Source organism: Gymnoscopelus braueri, assembly GCF_963280865.1.
Source record: "Gymnoscopelus braueri genome assembly, chromosome: 2".
NCBI lineage: Eukaryota > Metazoa > Chordata > Actinopteri > Myctophiformes > Myctophidae > Gymnoscopelus > Gymnoscopelus braueri.
In genome coordinates this window covers 1,718,757-1,740,191 of record NC_137604.1, presented here as the reverse complement: position 1 = coordinate 1,740,191, position 21,435 = coordinate 1,718,757, and the positions used below count along the sequence as shown (strand labels likewise).

General features: G+C 41.3%; 1 protein-coding gene across 1 annotated transcript in view; it reads left to right on the top strand.

The window, feature by feature from the left end:
• Positions 1 to 151: 151 nt before the first annotated feature.
• alg13 (ALG13 UDP-N-acetylglucosaminyltransferase subunit) overlaps positions 152 to 21,435 on the top strand; it is a gene marked incomplete at both ends in the record, with an annotated part of 41,845 nt that continues 20,561 nt past the window's right edge. The window contains 11 exons of the mRNA XM_080413413.1: positions 152 to 271; positions 3,628 to 3,711; positions 10,258 to 10,308; positions 10,766 to 10,812; positions 16,572 to 16,644; positions 16,781 to 16,862; positions 17,063 to 17,198; positions 18,696 to 18,765; positions 18,934 to 19,054; positions 19,430 to 19,494; positions 21,212 to 21,312. Of these exons, the coding sequence (XP_080269539.1) occupies positions 152 to 271; positions 3,628 to 3,711; positions 10,258 to 10,308; positions 10,766 to 10,812; positions 16,572 to 16,644; positions 16,781 to 16,862; positions 17,063 to 17,198; positions 18,696 to 18,765; positions 18,934 to 19,054; positions 19,430 to 19,494; positions 21,212 to 21,312 (950 nt within the window). The remainder of the gene's footprint in view (positions 272 to 3,627; positions 3,712 to 10,257; positions 10,309 to 10,765; positions 10,813 to 16,571; positions 16,645 to 16,780; positions 16,863 to 17,062; positions 17,199 to 18,695; positions 18,766 to 18,933; positions 19,055 to 19,429; positions 19,495 to 21,211; positions 21,313 to 21,435) is intronic.

Here is a 21,435-nt window from a genome sequence, read left to right as displayed (position 1 = left end):
ACGGTGCAAACAAACACCTTTAGAGAAAGTTGTTGCTTTAATTATCGCCGTGTTATTGATCATTAAAGTGTATTTCTCACAAACACACACACATGTTAACATTGAAGTGTATTTGTCATACACACACATGTTCACACAGGACAGCATGATGATGCAGAAAGGACTGAAGAAGTATTTTGTGAACATGGATGAGTATCTGTCCAGCCTGGGTCTGTATAGGAAGATGATGGCGAGGGACGCTTCATGTCTGTTTAGAGCTGTTTCTGAACAGGTAATGTACATTATTATTATTAGTATTAATATGTATTATTTTTTACACCACTTTTAATAAGTATCTGTCCAGTCTGGGTCTGTATAGGAAGCTGTTTCTGAACTATAGCCCTGAAACGGAACTTCAACCTGGTGTTTGCACTTTCTCCATTGACAACCCGTACATCTACATAAACGTTCATATTTCTAATATAAAGTGCTGACCTCATGGTCACGGATGTTACAATCATCTACGGGCCCTCAGAAGTACCCGTATGTTCAGTATTGTTCAATAAAAAAGCCTTTAATCCGATCGGCGGCCATGTTCTCATCATGAGTAATAATGTATCGGAGTGCAATTACACCTCCCAACCGATAGGGTCGCGTATGGAGAAAATGGCCACCGATCAAATTAAAATGCTTTTTTTATTGGACATTAATGAAGATACGGATACTTCTGAGAACCCGTACAGTATTATAACATCCGTGACCATGAGGTCATTACTTTATATTATAAATATGAACGTTTATGTAGATGTACGGAGCAAAAAGGGAGAAAGTGCAAACACCAGGTGAAGTTCATCCATGACATCATGTTTCAGGGCTAAAGGTCTGCACAGAAAGATGTCCTGTCTGTTTAGAGATGTTTCTGAACGTTAATTCATTCATTATAACATCAATGAAAGAGGTTTAAATCAAATGAAATATAATTGCATTTGTGATTAAATGTTAAGATAAAGTTACAACGTCGTGTAGGAAGCAGGTAAACGTTGCATTAATGTGTAGATGGACTATAACTAACCAGCTCTAACTAACTATAACTAACTTACTAACTTACTTCTAAGCTCCTCAGACATGTGACGCAGTTAGATGTGACGCAGCTATATTGTTTATTTCAGGGGTGATGATGCAACTTTGATGAGTGGTTCTCAAACTTTTTCATGTCAAGGACCCCCAAATTGACACACATTAGCCCAGGGACCCCCATTTGAAAAGATACGCCAGGGACCCCCAATAAGAGACTATTTGTATGGCTCTAGCAGTGATTCTCAACCAATTTAATTTCAAGGATCCCCAGTTTAACATGCATTAGGCTACAGACCCCCATTTAATGGCATTTCTATCTCTGGGACCCAAATTTATATTGTAAAATCAATGTTAATTTAACTCTGAGAGTGTACAAATGGACCCAGACCCATAAGGGTCCATTTGGTTCCTATCCATCATTTAGCTGGGGACCCCCTGGAACTCCCTCAAGGACCACTGGTGGTCCCCGGACCACTGGTTGAGAACCACTGATGTAGAGGGCCACTATATTTACACACTCACTCCAGAGGGACACATTACATGTACTGTCAGTCAGGCAGACACCTTTAACTTTTTTCGTACATTAATACCGCACTTTGCCATTCACACAAAAGTAGCAAAAATAGCAGATCTACAAGCTCAAAACGGGTCCCAGCACGACGCGTTTTGAGCTTGTAGATCTGCTATTTTTGAATTGGAATCCTGAAAAGTTACATTTTTATTTAATTTCAAATGCATTTTAGTTATACTTATGTTAAAAGTAGGGTAAAGATATTAATTTATTATTTTTTTGTTTTTTGTTAAAGGTTAAAGTACTATATTGTGATAGTAATCATTGCTACAGAGCGTTTGTTGGGTCACAGGGGTGTCTCCAGCTCTTTAGTAAACACAATATAGTACATTTTCAGGTATGGTGACAACATTTAAGCCAATCAGGAGAGAGCATTAAAAATGTGATATTATGATATTCTGATATTAACCTGCGGGCCGCATTAAGTGAAGGTGCCCCCCCCCCCCCCAGCTTTAATTGGCTCTTCGGACCCCTGTTTTTGGAAGTATTTTGTGCCAGGCAGTCAGGGACTGTAAGAGAACATTTGACCATGTATAGGCTATATATCCGGTCATATGACGCAGTATGAAAGGTTGTTAACACAGGATGATGTTAAAATAACTTTGGTGTCGTTTTTTAATCTAATTTTCCCCTTTTTTTCTCCTTTGCCTTTTTCTCATTTATGTTTTTAATATGTTCGAAATAAATAAATGAAATTAAAACATTGTTAACACATAATTGTGACGCAGTTATAGACTACATGGTCCTGAAACTGTTTTATTTATTTCAAGGACCTCCATAACTCTGAGAGTGTAACAAATGGAACAAAATGGGGTCCATTTGGTTCCATTTGTTACACTCTCAGAGTTACAGACCTGTAAGGGTCCATTTGGTTCCATTTGTACACTCTCAGAGTTACAGACCTGTAAGGGTCCATTTGGTTCCATTTGTACACTCTCAGAGTTACAGACCTGTAAGGGTCCATTTGGTTCCATTTGTACACTCTCAGAGTTACAGACCTGTAAGGGTCCATTTGGTTCCATGTGTACACTCTCAGAGTTACAGACCTGTAGGGGTCCATTTGGTTCCATGTGTACACTATCAGAGGGTCCATGTGGAAACCCCCACCTCAAGGTACCCTAAGGGTCCCTGAACCACACTTTGAGACCCACTACGGTTTATATACCAACATGTTCATGTCAGGGACCCAGATTCATTCAAACCTTATTCCTAACCTTAACCTCAGTAAAACTAAACCTAACCTTATTCCTTCCTAACCTTAACCTCAGTAAAACTAAACCTAACCTTATTCCTTCCTAACCTTAACCTCAGTCAAACTAAACCTAACCTTATTCCTAACCTTAACCTCAGTAAAACTAAACCTAACCTTATTCCTAAATAAAAAAAGGGGGGCGAGCATTTTGAAAAGACTCCGTCAAAAATAACCGACACATAATAATAACTGATATATAATAATAACTGAAGCTCACAACGTGTTGCATGGCCGTTGTTTACTTTGAATTGGTCTAGTTAGCTGTGGTGTAAAGTAACTAAGTTGAGGTACCGTACATTTAATTCAGTATTTCCATGTTTGCTCTTCGACAATGATTTTAAAACTTGAGTCAGAACTTCAGAAGCGTTTTTCATAGATTTCATAGGTAGCTTCATAGACTTGTTTGACAGCGCTGTCATCAGTGTAAATGAATGTTTATTTGTTTACACATGATATTTTCTATTAACATGTTGGATAGACCAAACCTTGCTCTGAGGCAATGTGAGCTTGTAGATCGGCTATTTTCGGCCAATGTTCCCTCCAGAATAGGGGTGCAAGGGTTGAAGTGGTTAATGTAAATAAGTTGCTATTATCACACAAAGGTTTGGAGACTTGTACTCGGTTATTTTCAAAAAAAGTTTGACGACTTTTTCGAACGCAGACCTTTCACTCATAACTGATAACGTGGTATTGATATTTTTACTCGAGTATTAAATGATCTGTGTGTACTTTGTGTGTGTTTCTCCAGTTGTACTACTCTCAGAGCTACCACATGAAGATCCGCCGGGCGTGTGCCAACTTCATGAGTGCCAACCGTGCCAACTTTGAACCAGTGAGTCTCCACAAGTGTTTGTGTGTGTGTGTGTTTGTGTGTGTGTGAGGCCTCGTCTGTGTCAGATGTGACCCTGGAGTGGGTGGGGCCGGACTCCGAGGCTGTTAACGCATCCGAGGAGGTAATCTCTGACCCCAACATATCTGTAAAGGCCACTATCAACATCTGTGGATCAGGGTATGAACTGTCACTCACCAACGCCCGTGGTCACCTCATGTCAGCGCAACAACAACGTCAACGGAAGCACTGGACTGAACTTAGACTGCAGGGAAAGCTTGCCTGTCTCCTGACCGCTGACCACTCTGTGTCTCATACAGTGTTTAAAGGTGTAGCTCTTGATGAGGCCATCATCACCTTCACCTTAAAGGTTTAATGACATTCACTTTTACACCACATTCAAAGTCTTTGTCCTGGTCCTTCAAAAGTGTACAAAAAGTTTTAAGTGAAAATTCCATTCCATTGATCCATGGCAGGTGTTTTTCTCTCACATTTCTAAAGCCTTTTCAACTGCAATGAAAAAAGAAATCTTTGCCTGCGGGTGTCGCTGGTGAGGGATTTTGCCTGTCAATCATCGCTTCTGCTCCGCCCCCCCCCAAAGGAAAGGATAGGGGAGGGGAGGGGCGAGGAGGAGAGTGGGCGGGATTAATCGACTGTGACCTCACTGTCGAAGGGCCAAGCTCAGATTACTTTTCAGCCTAATTATTCAGAAAACCCCAGACCACAGAAAATCCACTGAATGTTCTAAGTTCAGGTTTTTTGGGTGTAATTGAGGTCATAAAACCCCAAATAAAACATTGAAAATAAAAAAAGTGAAAATGAATGTCATGATACCTTTAAAAGCTAGGCTCCAGGTTTTACCATCTAAGCTTAACCTTTCCATCTGGCTCCCTGACAGCCATAGCCCACACTGTATACATCACGACCACGCACAGACTACTGAAACCATGGCCCACATCCTCAATGGTTGTCATGCGTACAGAGGGCTTTCCATTTGTAGACATGATAGAATCGTGGCTCTGATTGCAGACAGTATCATTTCCACATTCAGGTCACCTGCACCAATGCTGTATAAGCGCTCCACTGTGAAGCCGAGTATGTTCAATCTGTGTAGTGATGTCTCAATGTTCTCTGATATAGCAGCAAACACCCCCGATATTGTTGTTGATGAGAATAGTAGAGAGGTTCTCATTTTAGAGGTTGGCTGTACGTTTGACCACAGCCTAGAAGAAGCCTTTATAACTAAGGTGTTGAAGTATCGACTGCTAGAGCAGACCATGTCGCAACTGGGCTACAACTGTAAACTTTTAGTTTTCATATTTGGCAGCCTGGGCCATGTTCATAAGCTCGTTGTTAGAGGCCTTCAGATGGCTGGTGTCTCAAAGAGAAGAGCCAAACAGCTAACAAAATATTGCTCAGTGTCAGCTATCATTGGCAGTCGCGCTGTTTGGAGACGGCGCTGCTATCTGTACCCTTAAGCTGTATACTGCCTGTTTGGCCCTACGTGTGTATAACTGTAACTGTGATTGCCTTTGTCGGCACGTATGCCGTAGTAACCCACAGTGTGAAATTGCACTACCAGTATTTGTGTCCTTTAGACCTTGTATTTATGTGGACATAAATGAAGAATTTAAATGTGTGTGTGTGTGTGTGTGTGTGTGTGTACATTCACTAAACCTGTGTGTGTGTGTGTGTGTGTGTGTGTACATTCACTGAACCTGTGTGTTTTTGACTGGTTCCTGGTTTCTCACAAGAGAAATGGTTGTTTTTATGGTTAAACATAGGCGTGTAGGTTTACAGATCAGAGTTGTTAGAGTTAGGCGTGTAGGTTTACAGATCAGAGTTGTTAGAGTTAGGCGTGTAGGTTTTAGGGGTGTCACGATACGCCTAATCTTTGATTCGACTTTTGATTTTAAGGTCACGATTCGATTCGATTTTCGATACAATATATATTTTTAAAACGTTATTTTTTCATCTTTGAGGGCTATATGATTATTAATTTAGGCTATTGTCTTGATTTGTAAAGAAAAACACATGTTTCTCCATAAGTCCCTTTTATTTGAATAATATCAAATGAGAATGAGAATAACAAAAAGGGTTTTATGCCCTTACAACAACTGTCATTTTCAGATTCTTCTTTAAGATGAGTTAACAACATTCTTGTGAAGCTCTATAACTAAATGAAATCTAAATACAAAGTTGAACATGTAAGAAAAAAGGATCCAAAGACAACTGTTATTTGGCTACATGTTCTTAAACATCTTAAAGTATGTTCACATTGTTTGAACAGATAAGAGCTTTAACAAACAAGAAATGTGAATAATAAGCTAAGCTAAGGGGTCTTTTTTTTTTTACCTTAACCCCATCCCTTTTCTGAGGTGAACTTTAGCCAAAAATAGCAGATCTACAAGCTCACAACGCCTCGCAGAGTTTGTAGATCGGCTATTTTTGGTCGAGAGGTATAGGTGTAGAAGGGAAAAAGAGAAGACGGAGCAACTATCAATGTGCGCTGCGAGGCGTTGTGAGCTTGTAGATCGGCTATTTTTGGCCGAGAGGTATAGGTGTAGAGGGGAAAAAGAGAAGACGGAGAAACTATCAATGTGGAGCATCATCGACAAACGGTAGCCGTTTTGTCAACAACACGTCGGGTGCCCTCATAATTCACTGGGAAGCCAAAATATTGCCAGACTTTTGACTTAAAGGAAGCGGGAGGGTTTTCCAATTCTTCCGTTTGTGTATCATCATTACCATCGCTGGCTTCAGCAGTGGCCATGGTGAAATGTAAAGTAGTATACAGACGCAACGCTACAGCGGTCTCTCTCTCTGTGTGTGGGTTTGTCCTGTCGTCTTTTATTTCTCCCCCGTCGTAAGCACGCATGCGCGATGCACAACACAACAGCGGCTCCAGCATGGCTTCACCCGGACGTGCAATCGGATGTGCGCATGCGCGGGAGTATTTTTTTTTAATTAACCCTTGAATCGCGATACGGCTTTTGATTTCGATACACTGTATCGAACGTCGTTTTCGGTTCGATTTCGATACGTATCGAGTATCGTGACACCCTTAGTAGGTTTACAGATCAGAGTTGTTAGAGTTAAGCGTGTAGGTTTACAGATCAGAGTTCTTATAGTTAGGCGTGTAGGTTTACAGATCAGAGTTGTTAGAGTTAGGCGTGTAGGTTTACAGATCAGAGTTGTTAACAGTGTTGTTTTTGTCGTCCAGTCCACCACGACTTTACTCCATTACAATTATTTCTACTTTGTAGATTTTGATTATTATTACAAAACATACATTAACCACTTCAGCCCCTATTTAGACTTAGGCTATTTGAAAATAGCAGATCTACACGCTCACAACGCGTCGCAACGTGTTGTGAGCTTGTAGATCTGCTATTTTCAAAAGATTTTTTAATACATTTTATACATATGAATATGATGCCTTGTGAAACGTGACATTCTGCATAATATGTACAGCCTACTTTCGGTACTTTAAAGGGCAAGACCACTTTGGTAGAGGTTTGGGTTTTGTGGTTACCTTCCCATGATGTAACTCCAAAGGTGGGCAAGAAAAAACAAAAAATGGCTCCATTGATTAGAAATTGATAATTCAAAATATGCTCCTCATTGACTTACATTGTATGCTGAAACAGCTTTCAAAGTCACTCTTTTAGCCCGTAAACCAACACAAACTAAGTTGATTCAGACAGTATAGAGCATCACCAAACCCAGTACTGTTTATTTTTTTTATAAAAATGTTAACTTCCTGCTGATTTTACTATTTGAAGATCCGGATCCGGATCCGCATATCCAGTCCGGGTTTTCTTCTTAATAAAAATAGCAAAATCAACAGGAAGTTAACATTTTTATATAAAAAACAAACAGTACTGGGTTTGGTGATGTTCTATATTGTCTGAATCAACTTTGTTTTTGTTTGTTTATGTGCTAAAAGAGTACCTTTGAGAGCTGTTTTACCGTACAATGTAAGTCAATGAGGAGCATATTTTGAATTATCAATTTCTAATCAATGGAGCAATTATTTTTGATTTCTTGTCCACGTTTGGAGTTACACCATGGCAAATAGGGGTGTCACGATACGCCTAATCCACGATTCGATTCGACTTTCGATTTTAAGGTCACGATTCGATTCGATTTTCGATACGATATATATTTTTAAAACTTCCTTTTTTTCAGCTTTGAGGGCTATATGATTATTAATTTAGGCTATTGTCTTGATTTGTAAAGAAAAACACATGTTTCTCAATAAGTCCCTTTTATTTGAATAATATCAAATGAGAATAACAAAAAGGGTTTTATGCCCTTACAACAACTGTCATTTTCAGATTCTTCTTTATGATGAGATAACAACAAACATTCTTGTGAAGCTCTATAACTAAATAAAATCTAAATACAAAGTTGAACATGTAAGAAAAAAGGATCCAAAGACAACTGTTCTTAAACATCTTAAAGTATGTTCACATTGTTTGAACAAGAGCTTTAACAAACAAGAAATGTGAATAATAAGCTAAGCTAATCATCATTACCATCGCTGGCTTCAGCAGTGGCCATGGTGAAATGTAAAGTAGTAATACAGACGCAACGCTACAGCGGTCTCTGTCTCTGTCTCACCTCCAAACTCCTCTGCAGTGTGCAGTATGCACTGTGTGTGGGTTTGTCCTGTCGTCAACAGCGGCTCGCGCATGACTTCCCCCGGACGTGCAATCGGATGTGCGCGTGCGCTGGAGTATTTTTTTTTAAATTAACCCTTGAATCGCGATACGGCTTTTGATTTCGATACACTGTATCGTACGTCATTGTCGGTTCGATTTCGATACGTATCGAGTATCGTGACACCCCTAATGGCAAAGTAACTACACAACCCAAACCTCTACTAAAGTGGTCTTACCCTTTAAGTATATTTTGATGCCAATACTTTTGTACTTTTACTCAAGTAAATTTTGATTACCCAGACTTTTACAGAGTATTTCTACGGTGCAGTATTGATACTTTTACTTAAGTAAAACATTTGAGTACTATTTCCACCACTGTCTGTCTGTCATGTTATCAATGATGACGTTCTTTCTTCATAAATGAGCGAGCCTTGTTTCATAGACTGTAGGTGTTGCTCTCTCTCTCTCTATTTATTATCATAACTAGACCATACCCGTAGGGGGATATGAGCACCCAAAGTGTTCAGTTTGGCTTATGCGCTGTGAACAGACAGTTTATCAGGGATGGAAAGTGAGTTTGTACTCTGTAGTGTGTACAACACACACCCCGTCGCCGCGTGGTGGAGGCACAGAACACACACAAACACCCGCGCATATACAGATCTAACAGCCGGAGCCGTCCCCCGTCACCAGCACACACGCGCGCCAGCGCACACACACACACACACACACCACGGTACATCCTCATGCGGCCAGAGCCGTCCCCCGTCGCGAACACACACGGCTGTCGCGCGAGCACAAATAATGTACATTCTGACACATGCTTGCCGAACGTGCGCACGTGGGTGTCCGCGCGTCTCCAGCCACTGAGGAGAACCGGGCACACAGAATTGCTCTCACATTTTTTGCTCTCACGATGGTCGACTACAGAGGTTTGTCAAATTATAGGAGGATGACCATGTGTGAATGAGCGTTGACGGTTTCTCAAATTCTCCGGTTTACATGTTTACACAGATCCACTGAATCGGATGTTTTGGAAAACTTTCACTTATTTATCCGTTGGCTGAAAGGCCCAAACGCACAAATACATGTGCATTTAGAAAAAGAAACCCCCAAAATATTGTTTTTCTTCTGGGGACCCCAAAAGAAAATGATGTTTGAACTGGGGACCCCCAAAAAAAAAATCTGTGGACCCTCCCTAAAAATCGTATTTGCACTGGGGACCCCCTCAAAAAAAATTATATTTGAACTAGGGACCCCCCAAAACATTATATTTGAACTGTGGACCCCCACCCTGACAAGCACTGGGAATTGTAGGAGTTGAGGCATTACGTTTAGTTTGACTCTCTCTCCCCAGATAAATATTGTGAAAACAGCAGATCTACAAGCTCACACTGAGTTTGTAGATCTACTATTTTCAATGTTTTTGCCTCTTTCTCAGGTAATATTTCACAATCTGGCCAATGTTTGAAATATTGTTATAGTATAGTTTGTTGATTACCTTTGATGCAGAAATGGGGATTTTCTTTCTTGTATTATTTAGCTGTATTAAAAAGGTCTTAAAAGTCATTAAATTGCCACTTTATAAATGTGCAGATACCCTGTATGTATACACTTATACTGTATGTTGGTTTGTTTACTGTTGAGTGAGAAAACTAATGATCTGGAGACCCCCCAAAAATCACTTGGTGACGCCCCTGGGGATCCCGATCCACAGGTTGAGTCACTGTGATAAGGGGTCTATTGGGGTTAAAAGAGACAGACAGACAGACAGACAGACAGACTCACATCAACAGTAGAATGTTTTGATAATCAGTTAATAGTTAATTGTTTAATGAGTTTGTGTTATAACTGTGTGTGTGTGTGTGTGTGTGTCTTTCAGTTTGTTGAAGGTTCATTTGAGAAGTATCTGGAACGGCTGGTGGATCCAAAGGTACATTAGTGGTTTATTTTAATTTTAAGTTAACTATAACCTCACAGTGTTGAGGAGGTAGATGATTACATTATGTATTAGATTATAGTTAAAGGGATATTTCACTTTCAAAAAAACTTCGGGTCATTTTATCGTCTACTCAGGCTTTAGTGAGCCCCCAGACAGTTTATAAGTTGCTTGATTCAGTATTTAGATATTTGATATTCATGTTATCAGACACGCCCCCTTCCTATACAAACCCATTATAACTTCAAACTCAATTTTTAATGTTAGATTCATCAAAAACACCCGTCCTTGGTTCTGGTGACTCACCCTGCCCTCCTAATACGTGAGGGGGGCGTGTTTTTTCGATACAATTAAATACAATAAAAATATATAATATAACCTTACAGTGTTGAGGAGTAGATGATTACTATAAAACTGAAGACTGATTTTAGTTTTGGTTTTGTCCAATCAGGAAACAGCAGGCCAGGTGGAGATCAAAGCCTTGTCTCAGCTGTACAGGTGAGAACGTCACATGACCACAGAACGCATGTCACATGACCACAGAACACATGACCACAGAACACATGACCACAGAACACATGACCACAGAACACAGAACACATGAACACATGACCACAGATCACATGTCACATGACCACAGAACACATGACCACAGAACACATGTCACATGACCACATGTCACATGACCACGTGTCACATGACCACATGTCACATGACCACATGTCACATGACCACATGTCACATGACCACAGAACACACCTCACATGACCACAGAACACATGTCACATGACCACATGTCACATGACCACATGTCACATGACCACATGTCACATGACCACATGACCACATGTCACATGACCACATGTCACATGACCACAGAACACATGAACACATGACCACAGATCACATGTCACATGACCACAGAACACATGACCACAGAACACATGTCACATGACCACATGTCACATGACCACGTGTCACATGACCACATGTCACATGACCACATGTCACATGACCACATGTCACATGACCACAGAACGCACCTCACATGACCACATGTCACATGACCACAGAACACATGTCACATGACCACATGTCACATGACCACATGTCACATGACCACATGTCACATGACCACATGACCACATGTCACATGACCACATGTCACATGACCACAGAACACATGAACACATGACCACAGATCACATGTCACATGACCACAGAACACATGACCACAGAACACATGTCACATGACCACATGTCACATGGTCACATGACCACGTGTCACATGACCACATGTCACATGACCACATGTCACATGACCACAGAACGCACCTCACATGACCACATGTCACATGACCACAGAACACATGTCACATGACCACATGTCACATGACCACAGAACACATGTCACATGACCACATGACCACAGAACACATGTCACATGACCACATGTCACATGACCACAGAACACATGTCACATGACCACATGTCACATGACCACATGTCACATGACCACAGAACGCACCTCACATGACCACATGTCACATGACCACAGAACACATGTCACATGACCACATGTCACATGACCACAGAACACATGTCACATGACCACATGTCACATGACCACAGAACACATGTCACATGACCACATGTCACATGACCACAGAACACATGTCACATGACCACATGTCACATGACCACAGAACACATGTCACATGACCACATGTCACATGACCACAGAACGCACCTCACATGACCACATGTCACATGACCACATGTCACATGACCACATGTCACATGACCACATGTCACATGACCACATGTCACATGTCACATGACCACATGTCACATGTCACATGTCACATGACCACATGTCACATGACCACAGAACACATGTCACATGACCACATGTCACATGACCACATGACCACGTGTCACATGACCACGTGTCACATGACCACGTGTCACATGACCACAGAACGCACCTCACATGACCACGTGTCACATGACCACAGAACACATGTCACATGACCACATGTCACATGACCACAGAACACATGTCACATGACCACATGTCACATGACCACAGAACGCACCTCACATGACCACATGTCACATGACCACATGTCACATGACCACATGTCACATGACCACATGTCACATGACCACATGTCACATGTCACATGACCACATGTCACATGTCACATGTCACATGACCACATGTCACATGACCACAGAACACATGTCACATGACCACATGTCACATGACCACATGACCACGTGTCACATGACCACGTGTCACATGACCACGTGTCACATGACCACAGAACGCACCTCACATGACCACGTGTCACATGACCACATGTCACATGACCACATGTCACATGACCACAGAACACATGACCACATGTCACATGACCACAGAACACATGTCACATGACCACAGAACACGTGTCACATGACCACATGTCACATAACCACATGTCACATGACCACATGACCACAGAACACATGTCACATGACCACATGTCACATGACCACGTGTCACATGACCACATGTCACATGACCACATGTCACATGACCACAGAACACATGTCACATGACCACAGAACACGTGTCACATGACCACATGTCACATAACCACATGTCACATGACCACATGACCACAGAACACATGTCACATGACCACATGTCACATGACCACGTGTCACATGACCACATGTCACATGACCACATGTCACATGACCACAGAACACATGTCACATGACCACATGTCACATGATCACCGAACACATGTCACATGACCACAGGTCACATGTCACATGACCACAGAACACATGACCACATGTCACATGACCACAGAACACATGTCACATGACCACAGAACACACGTCACGTGTCCACAGAACACACGTCACATGACCACAGAACACACGTCACATGACCACAGAACACACGTCACGTGACCACAGACACGTCACATGACCACAGACATGTCACATGACCACAGACATGTCTGTGTTTATCAAGCCCACTTATCAAGCCCACTATCGATCTTTTTCTATTATTAAGAAAAAAGACGTGAGACGAAAAATTCTGAACAGAACCGGTATCTTTTTTATTGGCCTGTTGTGACAGTGAGTTTGTGGCTGACCACTATCTAAAATTAAATGAAGATGACAAAAGTTTAAAATATTTTTGCCTATCATTAAAACAACCATTCATATAATGTGCAATAAGTGTTAAATGGCTTTATATTATGAATAGTACTGTAATAATTACTATAAAATCTCTAACTCTTTATAAACAAAAAATGCATATTTATTTTTTCTATTATTTTTCTCTTTGTTTTAACCAAAGTATATCACTCTCACTACATTTTACTAGGGCCTTCAAATACAGTACTTTTCTAACAGACAGAAGGCAAGTGACCTTTTTACTTTTGGAAAATAATATTGAAGAAACGGTTAATGTGTGTACTGTCACTTTAAACGCGCAATTTATACTTCATCGTACGACGGTGTCGCGCACCAAACATAGCCGATCTCCAAGCTCACACTGCGTCTGTTCGCACCACGTTGTGAGCTTGTAGATCTGCCATTTTCGGCAACGATAGACTGAGAAGACGGACAGGACACGTCCACACTAGTTTTTCATTCACAGGGAGATCCCAAACGGATTATTATCAATTGGATTATTAAAATTGTCAACGGAGACTTGCTACCTTGGGTAGAAGAGGACGAGTGGTCTTGAATTCATATTGGAAGGACATTCACGAACACCTAGAGGCTGTTTTCGGAATTAACATTCTCTTCCAGTTCGATGCCTTATATCTGGGTAACCTTCCATATGACTCTCTGGACAGCAACGATAAGAAACTGATTCTGATCCTTCTGGTGGCATGCAAGAAGGCCATTACTAGAAAGTGGATGCAACCACAGACACCCACCGTGGAGGAATGGATTGAGATAGTTCATGAGATCTATAGAATGGAAAAACTGTCTTTCTCAATCAAAAATCAAGAAGACAAATTCTTTTGGATTTGGTCTAAATGGACTGAATACGTGAAACCAACCCGCTCAGACTTCTGCTGAAAGACTAAACAAATTCTAAGGTGCCTTGTTTCTTCCTTCCCTTTTCTTTTTCTTTTGTGCCCTGTAAGTGTTGACCCTGCAACTGTTCTTAAATGCGCAAGATTATGTAAAGCCCCCCCCAAGCTGCTCACTGCCAGATATTATTATGCTATATTTTATTTATTTTTATCTTTTGTCTCTGTTTTTGGTTTTCTTTCTTTGTTTATTTTGACTGCAAAAAAAAAATGAAAAAATGTCAAACTGTCGTCATCAAAGAAAAATGAACATTTCAAAAACTCTGAAACTGTACAAAAGAATGTGTATACATACATATGAATATAAGAAACTGTCTGTACACAAGATGACTTCAATAAAAACAAAATTTCAAAAAAAAGAAGAGGACGAGTGAAACTTTTGAGCGTTTCACTCGTTAACGCCATTGTTTCAGCGCTGCACCGCACATGTAAACACAACAACGACGCAACCACCCGAGTGTACAAATGGAACCAAATGGACGCTTACAGTCCCCTTAAAATAGTGATGTAGTGAGCCAATAAAATTCCTCTTCCTTGTTTCCCCGGGCAGCGCTGTTTGGCACAACTTGCAGCTATCGATACACTTTTAGACCGACATGTTTGTGCCAGCGTGGGTGATTAGATTTATTTCTTGATGGCCTCTTGTTTTGATAGTTTAGACATGACGTCATGGGCCGCTGCACTCCATAACAGGCTCGACAAGCCCAAAGCTTATCGAAACCCGGGTCTCCATAAATTCATGCCCGGGTATATAATGGACCCGGTTTTCGAGCTCCATCCCTACTCGTCACATGACCACAGAACACACGTCACATGACCACAGAGAACACATGTTACATGACCACAGACATGTCACATGACCACAGAGAACACGTCACATGACCACTGTGTGCTCACTGGTTTTATGTCATTTAGATTACTGCTCAGTAGTATGATCATATGCATTTAATCGTATGCTTAAAAAATGACAAGTTGCACAAAATAAGGCTGCCAAACTAGTTCTGGGTTGTTCTTATAGAACAACTGTGAAAAATATGCATGAACGTCTTGCTTGGCCAAGTGTCTGCTAGTTTACTTACATATTTTCATAGTCATTAATACCCAGACTCCAAAAACAATGTGTTTTTATAATAATATAACTTGCTGCTCAGAGATTCACACATACTCCACTCGTGGAGCGTGTGATGGACAGATAACTTTACCTCTACCAAACTCCAATTCCATGAAGAGAGCTGCATTTTATAGGTCAATTGTACTTTGGAATAGTCTTCCAAGTGAGATTAGAAACACCAGAGAAAAAGACAGTTTTAAAAGGAAACTTCGACTTCATATAATGTATACTCAAAACATACAATAACTTCTATTCTTACATACCAGATTGATAGTGCTACTTTTTAAATCTGTTGTATCCCTGTCGGTATCTCTTTTTGTGTGATTATCGACTTTTGAAATGTAATTTATTATTTAGATTTTGTTGTTTTTAGTATTTCTTTGTAATACACTGTGATATGTTGAATGTTTTTGTTAATATATCTTAATGTCTTGGACCCCAGGAAGACTAGCTGACGTTAAGGCGTCAGCTAATGGGGATCCGTTTAAATAAACAAAAATAAACCACAGACATGTCACATGACCACAGAGAACACATGTCACATGACCACAGACATGTCACATGACCACAGACATGTCACATGACCACAGAACACATGTCACATGACCACAGAACACATGTCACATGACCAGACATGTCACATGACCACAGAGAACACATGTCACATGACCACAGACATGTCACATGACCACAGAAAACACATGTCACATGACCAGACATGTCACATGACCACAGAACACATGTCACATGACCAGACATGTCACATGACCACAGAGAACACATGTCACATGACCACAAACATGTCACATGACAACGAAGATTTCCGCTGCCGTTCACTTCCTGTTTATTGGTTTCCTGGAAACGGCACAACGAAAATCTTGAGTTGACTTTATTTCTGTCTTTAAGATGTTGGATTTCCTCACAAGTATAGGTATAATATATAATATAATATATATAATAATATAATATAGTGTGTGTGTGTGTGTGTGTGTGTGTGTGTGTGTGTGTGTGTGTGTGTGTGTGTGTGTGTTCAGTCGGTGTTTCCATATCTACCGTTACCCTGGGAAACAGCCTACAGTCATCAACGAAGACGACTACGAGGACAAAGTGAGTGTTTGTACGCTAAATGTGTGTTGTTGTAGTTGATGCTGTGTTGCTCTAACAACGGTTGTCATGGTTACTGTGTCGTAGTTGATGCTGTGTTGCTATAACAACGGTTGTCATGGTTACTGTGTTGTTGTAGTTGATGCTGTGTTGCTCTAACAACGGTCACTATGACATCGTGTATCCTCGCTCCTACCCCACCACTGCTGCCCTCTGTCAGTGTGAGTATGAACTACACCCTGTCTGTCTGTCTGTCTGTCTGTCTCTCTCTTGGATTGCAGCTTGTTCTCTTCTCTGTTCACCTTGTGCTCATTGTTTATGTTGAATAGTACACATTAAAGGAGAAATTCACCCATTTTCAACATTATCTTCATATAATCAAGTTGTGTGTGTGTGTGTGTGTGTGTGTGTGTGTGTGTAGCTCTCCTCTATGAGATGTTGTACACTCGGGTCCTGGGCGTGGAGGGGGTGGAGCTACACCAGGCCCTGGAGGCCTTCCGGGTCGGAGGTCGTCGCTATAGAAACAGCCCCTCGGCGTGCAGCGATGGAGATGCAGGGTAACACACACACACACACACACACACACACACACACACACACACACACACACACACACACACACACACACTCTAACTAACACTCACACACACACTAACTCACACTCACACTAACTAACACACACACACACTTGTTTTGACGATGGCTTCTCACGTGCACAGTAGTGTCTCCTCTGTGCACGAGCTTGTGAGTCGAGCCCATTGGTGGAATGTTTTTTCTCTCGTTCATGTATCTCGCCCTCAGTTGTGTTTTAACACATCGAGTGCCAGAGGTGTTTTTAAACAGGGAACATCCAGTCCCAGCGCTTCTTACCGTTTACACCCATGTGTTTAGAGCTGTAGACCCTCCATGAGGACACGGATGTAAACAAAGGGTCTCTGGGCGACGGCCGAGGGTCCCGTCTAACCACTGGAACAATAACATTTCTAACGTGATCCACCGTTAGAGAGAGATCGCACGTCGAACATGTCTTGTTTTCACCACTGTAAAAAGATATGGAGATATGGAGCTTTTTCTCAAGGTCCCATCATTGGAGAGGACAGAAGTGTTTTATGGACTGACGTCACATCCGTCTATCCCATTTGAAAGGGATTCTAGGATCATTCCTAAGTTGCGTTAGAGCGCCCCTTGTGGAAAGAAAAAAACAATTCTCGTTTTTGGCACCCGATGTGTTTAAGTGGCTCGTCAATTATCACATAATCGCCTCATTGCAATTATTTGAGATAATCGGTCAATTTGCATATTCGTCATAAATCGTTTCCATTCCTAAATGTTGTAACATTTTCAAAAAATTGTGTAGATAGCAGATCTACAAGCTCACAACGCTGCAACGCATTGTTGTGAGCTTGTGCAATATTATTGTCTCTGCCAGGCCGAAGGCATGGCGAGAGAGTCCGTCCGTCCGTCCGTGTATGTGTCCGTGTGTCCGTGTGTGTGTCCATCCTGTCTGTGTGTTAGCAGTTAATCTCCGGCACCGTTGGCCCGGTCGCTCCGAAACTGTGCACACACACTCCCTGGATGCCAATTCAGAACCTCTGCCCCAATTCTTTCACATGGGCCTGTTATAGCGCCACCAGGAGGCCGATTTGTGCAAAACCCATTTTTTTTTACATTACTCCTACAGATTTTATCCAAACGTCATGCAAATCGGTACACAGTCTATAACCCTATACATCTCTATAGTCATGTGATCAACACGGATCTGTCCGATTTCCCATCTTCCATCCTCATTGGCTAAGGTTCGCTTCCAAAGTTTGCAGGATTGGTCCGTTTTGAACAAAAAGACCAGCAGGTCTAATTTAGCAAAACACATTTTTGGAACAAAATGCCTCAAATCATGAATGCAGTGTCTGATTGCCGTGAAAGACCTAAGAATAAATGGCACCCTTTTCACATAGCGCCATCAGGAGGCCAGAATAACGTACCTGACCTGGCGGAGACTTGTGCTCCGAGCTTTTTCTAGTTATACAATGTTTTTTTTTTTCCTTTTCTTCCAGGGAGGAGTGGGATTCAGGCGGTCCAATAGGAAGTGCCGACGACAAGGCCAGATCCCCCCCAGATGATAAGGTGATCTTATAGATCTGTGAACCTCTATAGATCTGCTGTTTTTCATAGTTGTTTCCTTAGTCCTGATATTCTTATGGAACAGTTCTAAATGTCCATACGTTTTCAAAACCAACAATGTCTCTCTCTCTCTCTCTCTCTCTCTCTCTCTCTCTCTCTCTCTCCCCCCAGCCCCTGGGTGAACAAGGCCCTCCCCCTCTTAGACTTTCTCTTCCATATAAGGTGTTGAAGTCTTTGGATGGGGAACTTTATCGAAACCTGGAGTTTGACGTTTGGCACGAGTCCCGCAAAGGTAAAAACAGAGAGATGCAGAAGACAGACTACATGGTGTTAATAATAATGTTAATAATGTTTATATAATGTGTTAAATCACAGAGATGCAGAAGACAGACTACATGGTGTTAATAATAATGTTAATAATGTTTATATAATGTGTGTTACATCACAGAGATGCAGAAGACAGACTACATGGTGTTAATAATAATGTTAATAATGTTTATATAATGTGTGTTACATCACAGAGATGCAGAAGACAGACTACATGGTGTTAATAATAATGTTAATAATGTTTATATAATGTGTGTTACATCACAGAGATGCAGAAGACAGACTACATGGTGTTAATAATAATGTTAATAATGTTTATATAATGTGTGTTACATCACAGAGATGCAGAAGACAGACTACATGGTGTTTGCAGGCAGACAGTACTTTCTGGGAGACAAGTGCCAGGTAATCTCTGACCCGCTTTAATGACTTCAGTCTATATTAGTAGCTTAATGACTAGTATTAACATTCTATTGTCTTTTTTATGTCCAATGTATTTGTATTTAAGTTCATAAAGTTAACATAAGTAACTAAATGCATTTGAAATTAAATACTTTTCAGGATTCCAATTCAAAAATAGCAAAAGAAAATCAGGATTCCATTTAAAAAACAGAAAGAATTGCAGATCTACAAGCTCAAAACGCGTCGCACTGCGACGCGTTTTGAGCTTGTAGATCTGCAATTTTTGCTACCTTTGTGTGACATAGAATGGCAAAGTACGGCATTAATGTACGAAAAAAAGTACAAATACAGAGATAAGAGGTGTCTGCCCTCTTGACAGTATATGTAATGTGTTCCTCTGGAGTGAGTGTGTAAATATAGAGGCCCTCTGCATCATCAAAGTTGCATCATCACCCCTGGCCTATAGCCTAACACTCGAGGCCAAATTCCAACACCCCGACTCACTCGCTCACTCCCCTCGCGCCTTAGCCCCGCCCCCAGCGAGGAGGAGGAGTGTTATATGTGAGGACGGGGTGGTCGACCGGGATGTCCTACGCTCACCCAGCGCCAGTTTGAAGCCAATTGGGCCGATCACTCATGACGAGTCACACACAGGCCTGTCTCGATCATTACATAATGCTCTAATCGCAATTAATTTTTGCATAATCGTCATAATCATTTCATGTGTTGAAAAATGTCCACGCATTTTCAAATATAAAAAAAAGGAGAAATAGCAGATCTGCAAGCTTACAACGTGTCACTTTGTCATGCATTGTAAGCTTGTAGATCTGCTATTTCTGCATAAAATGTATACACTTATTAAATAGGTCAATAATGTCTTTGTATATTTCAGTTATTTGTCATATCTGTCCTGTGCAATTTTTCATTACAAAGCCTAAAAGGCTTCATTATGTTCAAATGTTCAAACACACCAATTACATCGTTAATCGCAATAGACCGCCGAAGTCTGACGTCATTTACACATCCTTTGTTTGTCTACCTGGTTCGCAGTTTTCCACCCCCGTTCTGAATCCCATAGACGTATTCAATATCGCGTCAAATAAGAACTGTGTTCCAAAAATAAACAAATGACCCCGGCGTGTTGACTCTTATGGATATGAAGCATCAACTGACGGTGAGAAAACGCTAATGTTACTTCCGCCGAATTAGTTACATTTTCGCCAGAAACAGACTGTATCAAATATAAGTGACTGACTATCATAAACGATACAGAGCCTCCTCCCTGACAATAACGCCGACACGCTGTGTTTATTTTTGGAATTGACCACAATTCTTATATGAGACGATTCTAAGATGACCCAATGTTATTCTCCATAGAGAAATTACTTCCGCAAACCTGGGGATGAACGAGTCACGTCAGGACTTCGGTGCTCTATTATTTGAGTGACAATTCATGGTCAACTTAACAAGGTCCTGCTCACTATCAGCTGTTAAAGGAAGGAGGCGTTGTTTCCTTTTATGATTGATTTGATGTCTGACATGTAAATTATGTCAACTGTATTTTATGTAACAATGTTCTGCCTTACAGGAACTTTGTAAATGTCTGTTTTCCTATTGTCTGGCAGACATTGTTAATGTCCTTTTATTCAAGGTGTGTGTGTGTGTGTGTGTGTGTGTGTGTGTGTGTGTGTGTGTGTGTGTGTGTGTGTGTGTGTCTCAGGTGCGTCTGGAGCCTAAAGGGAAGTACTACAACGCCTTTATCCAGGAAGTAGGAACTCACACCTCTGCTGTGACCGTCTTCATAGAGGAGCTGGGAGAGAAGTACACACACACACACACACACACACACACACACACACACACACCGCTGTGAACGTCTTCATAGAGGAGCTGGGAGAGAAGTACACACACACACACACACACACACACACACACACCGCTGTG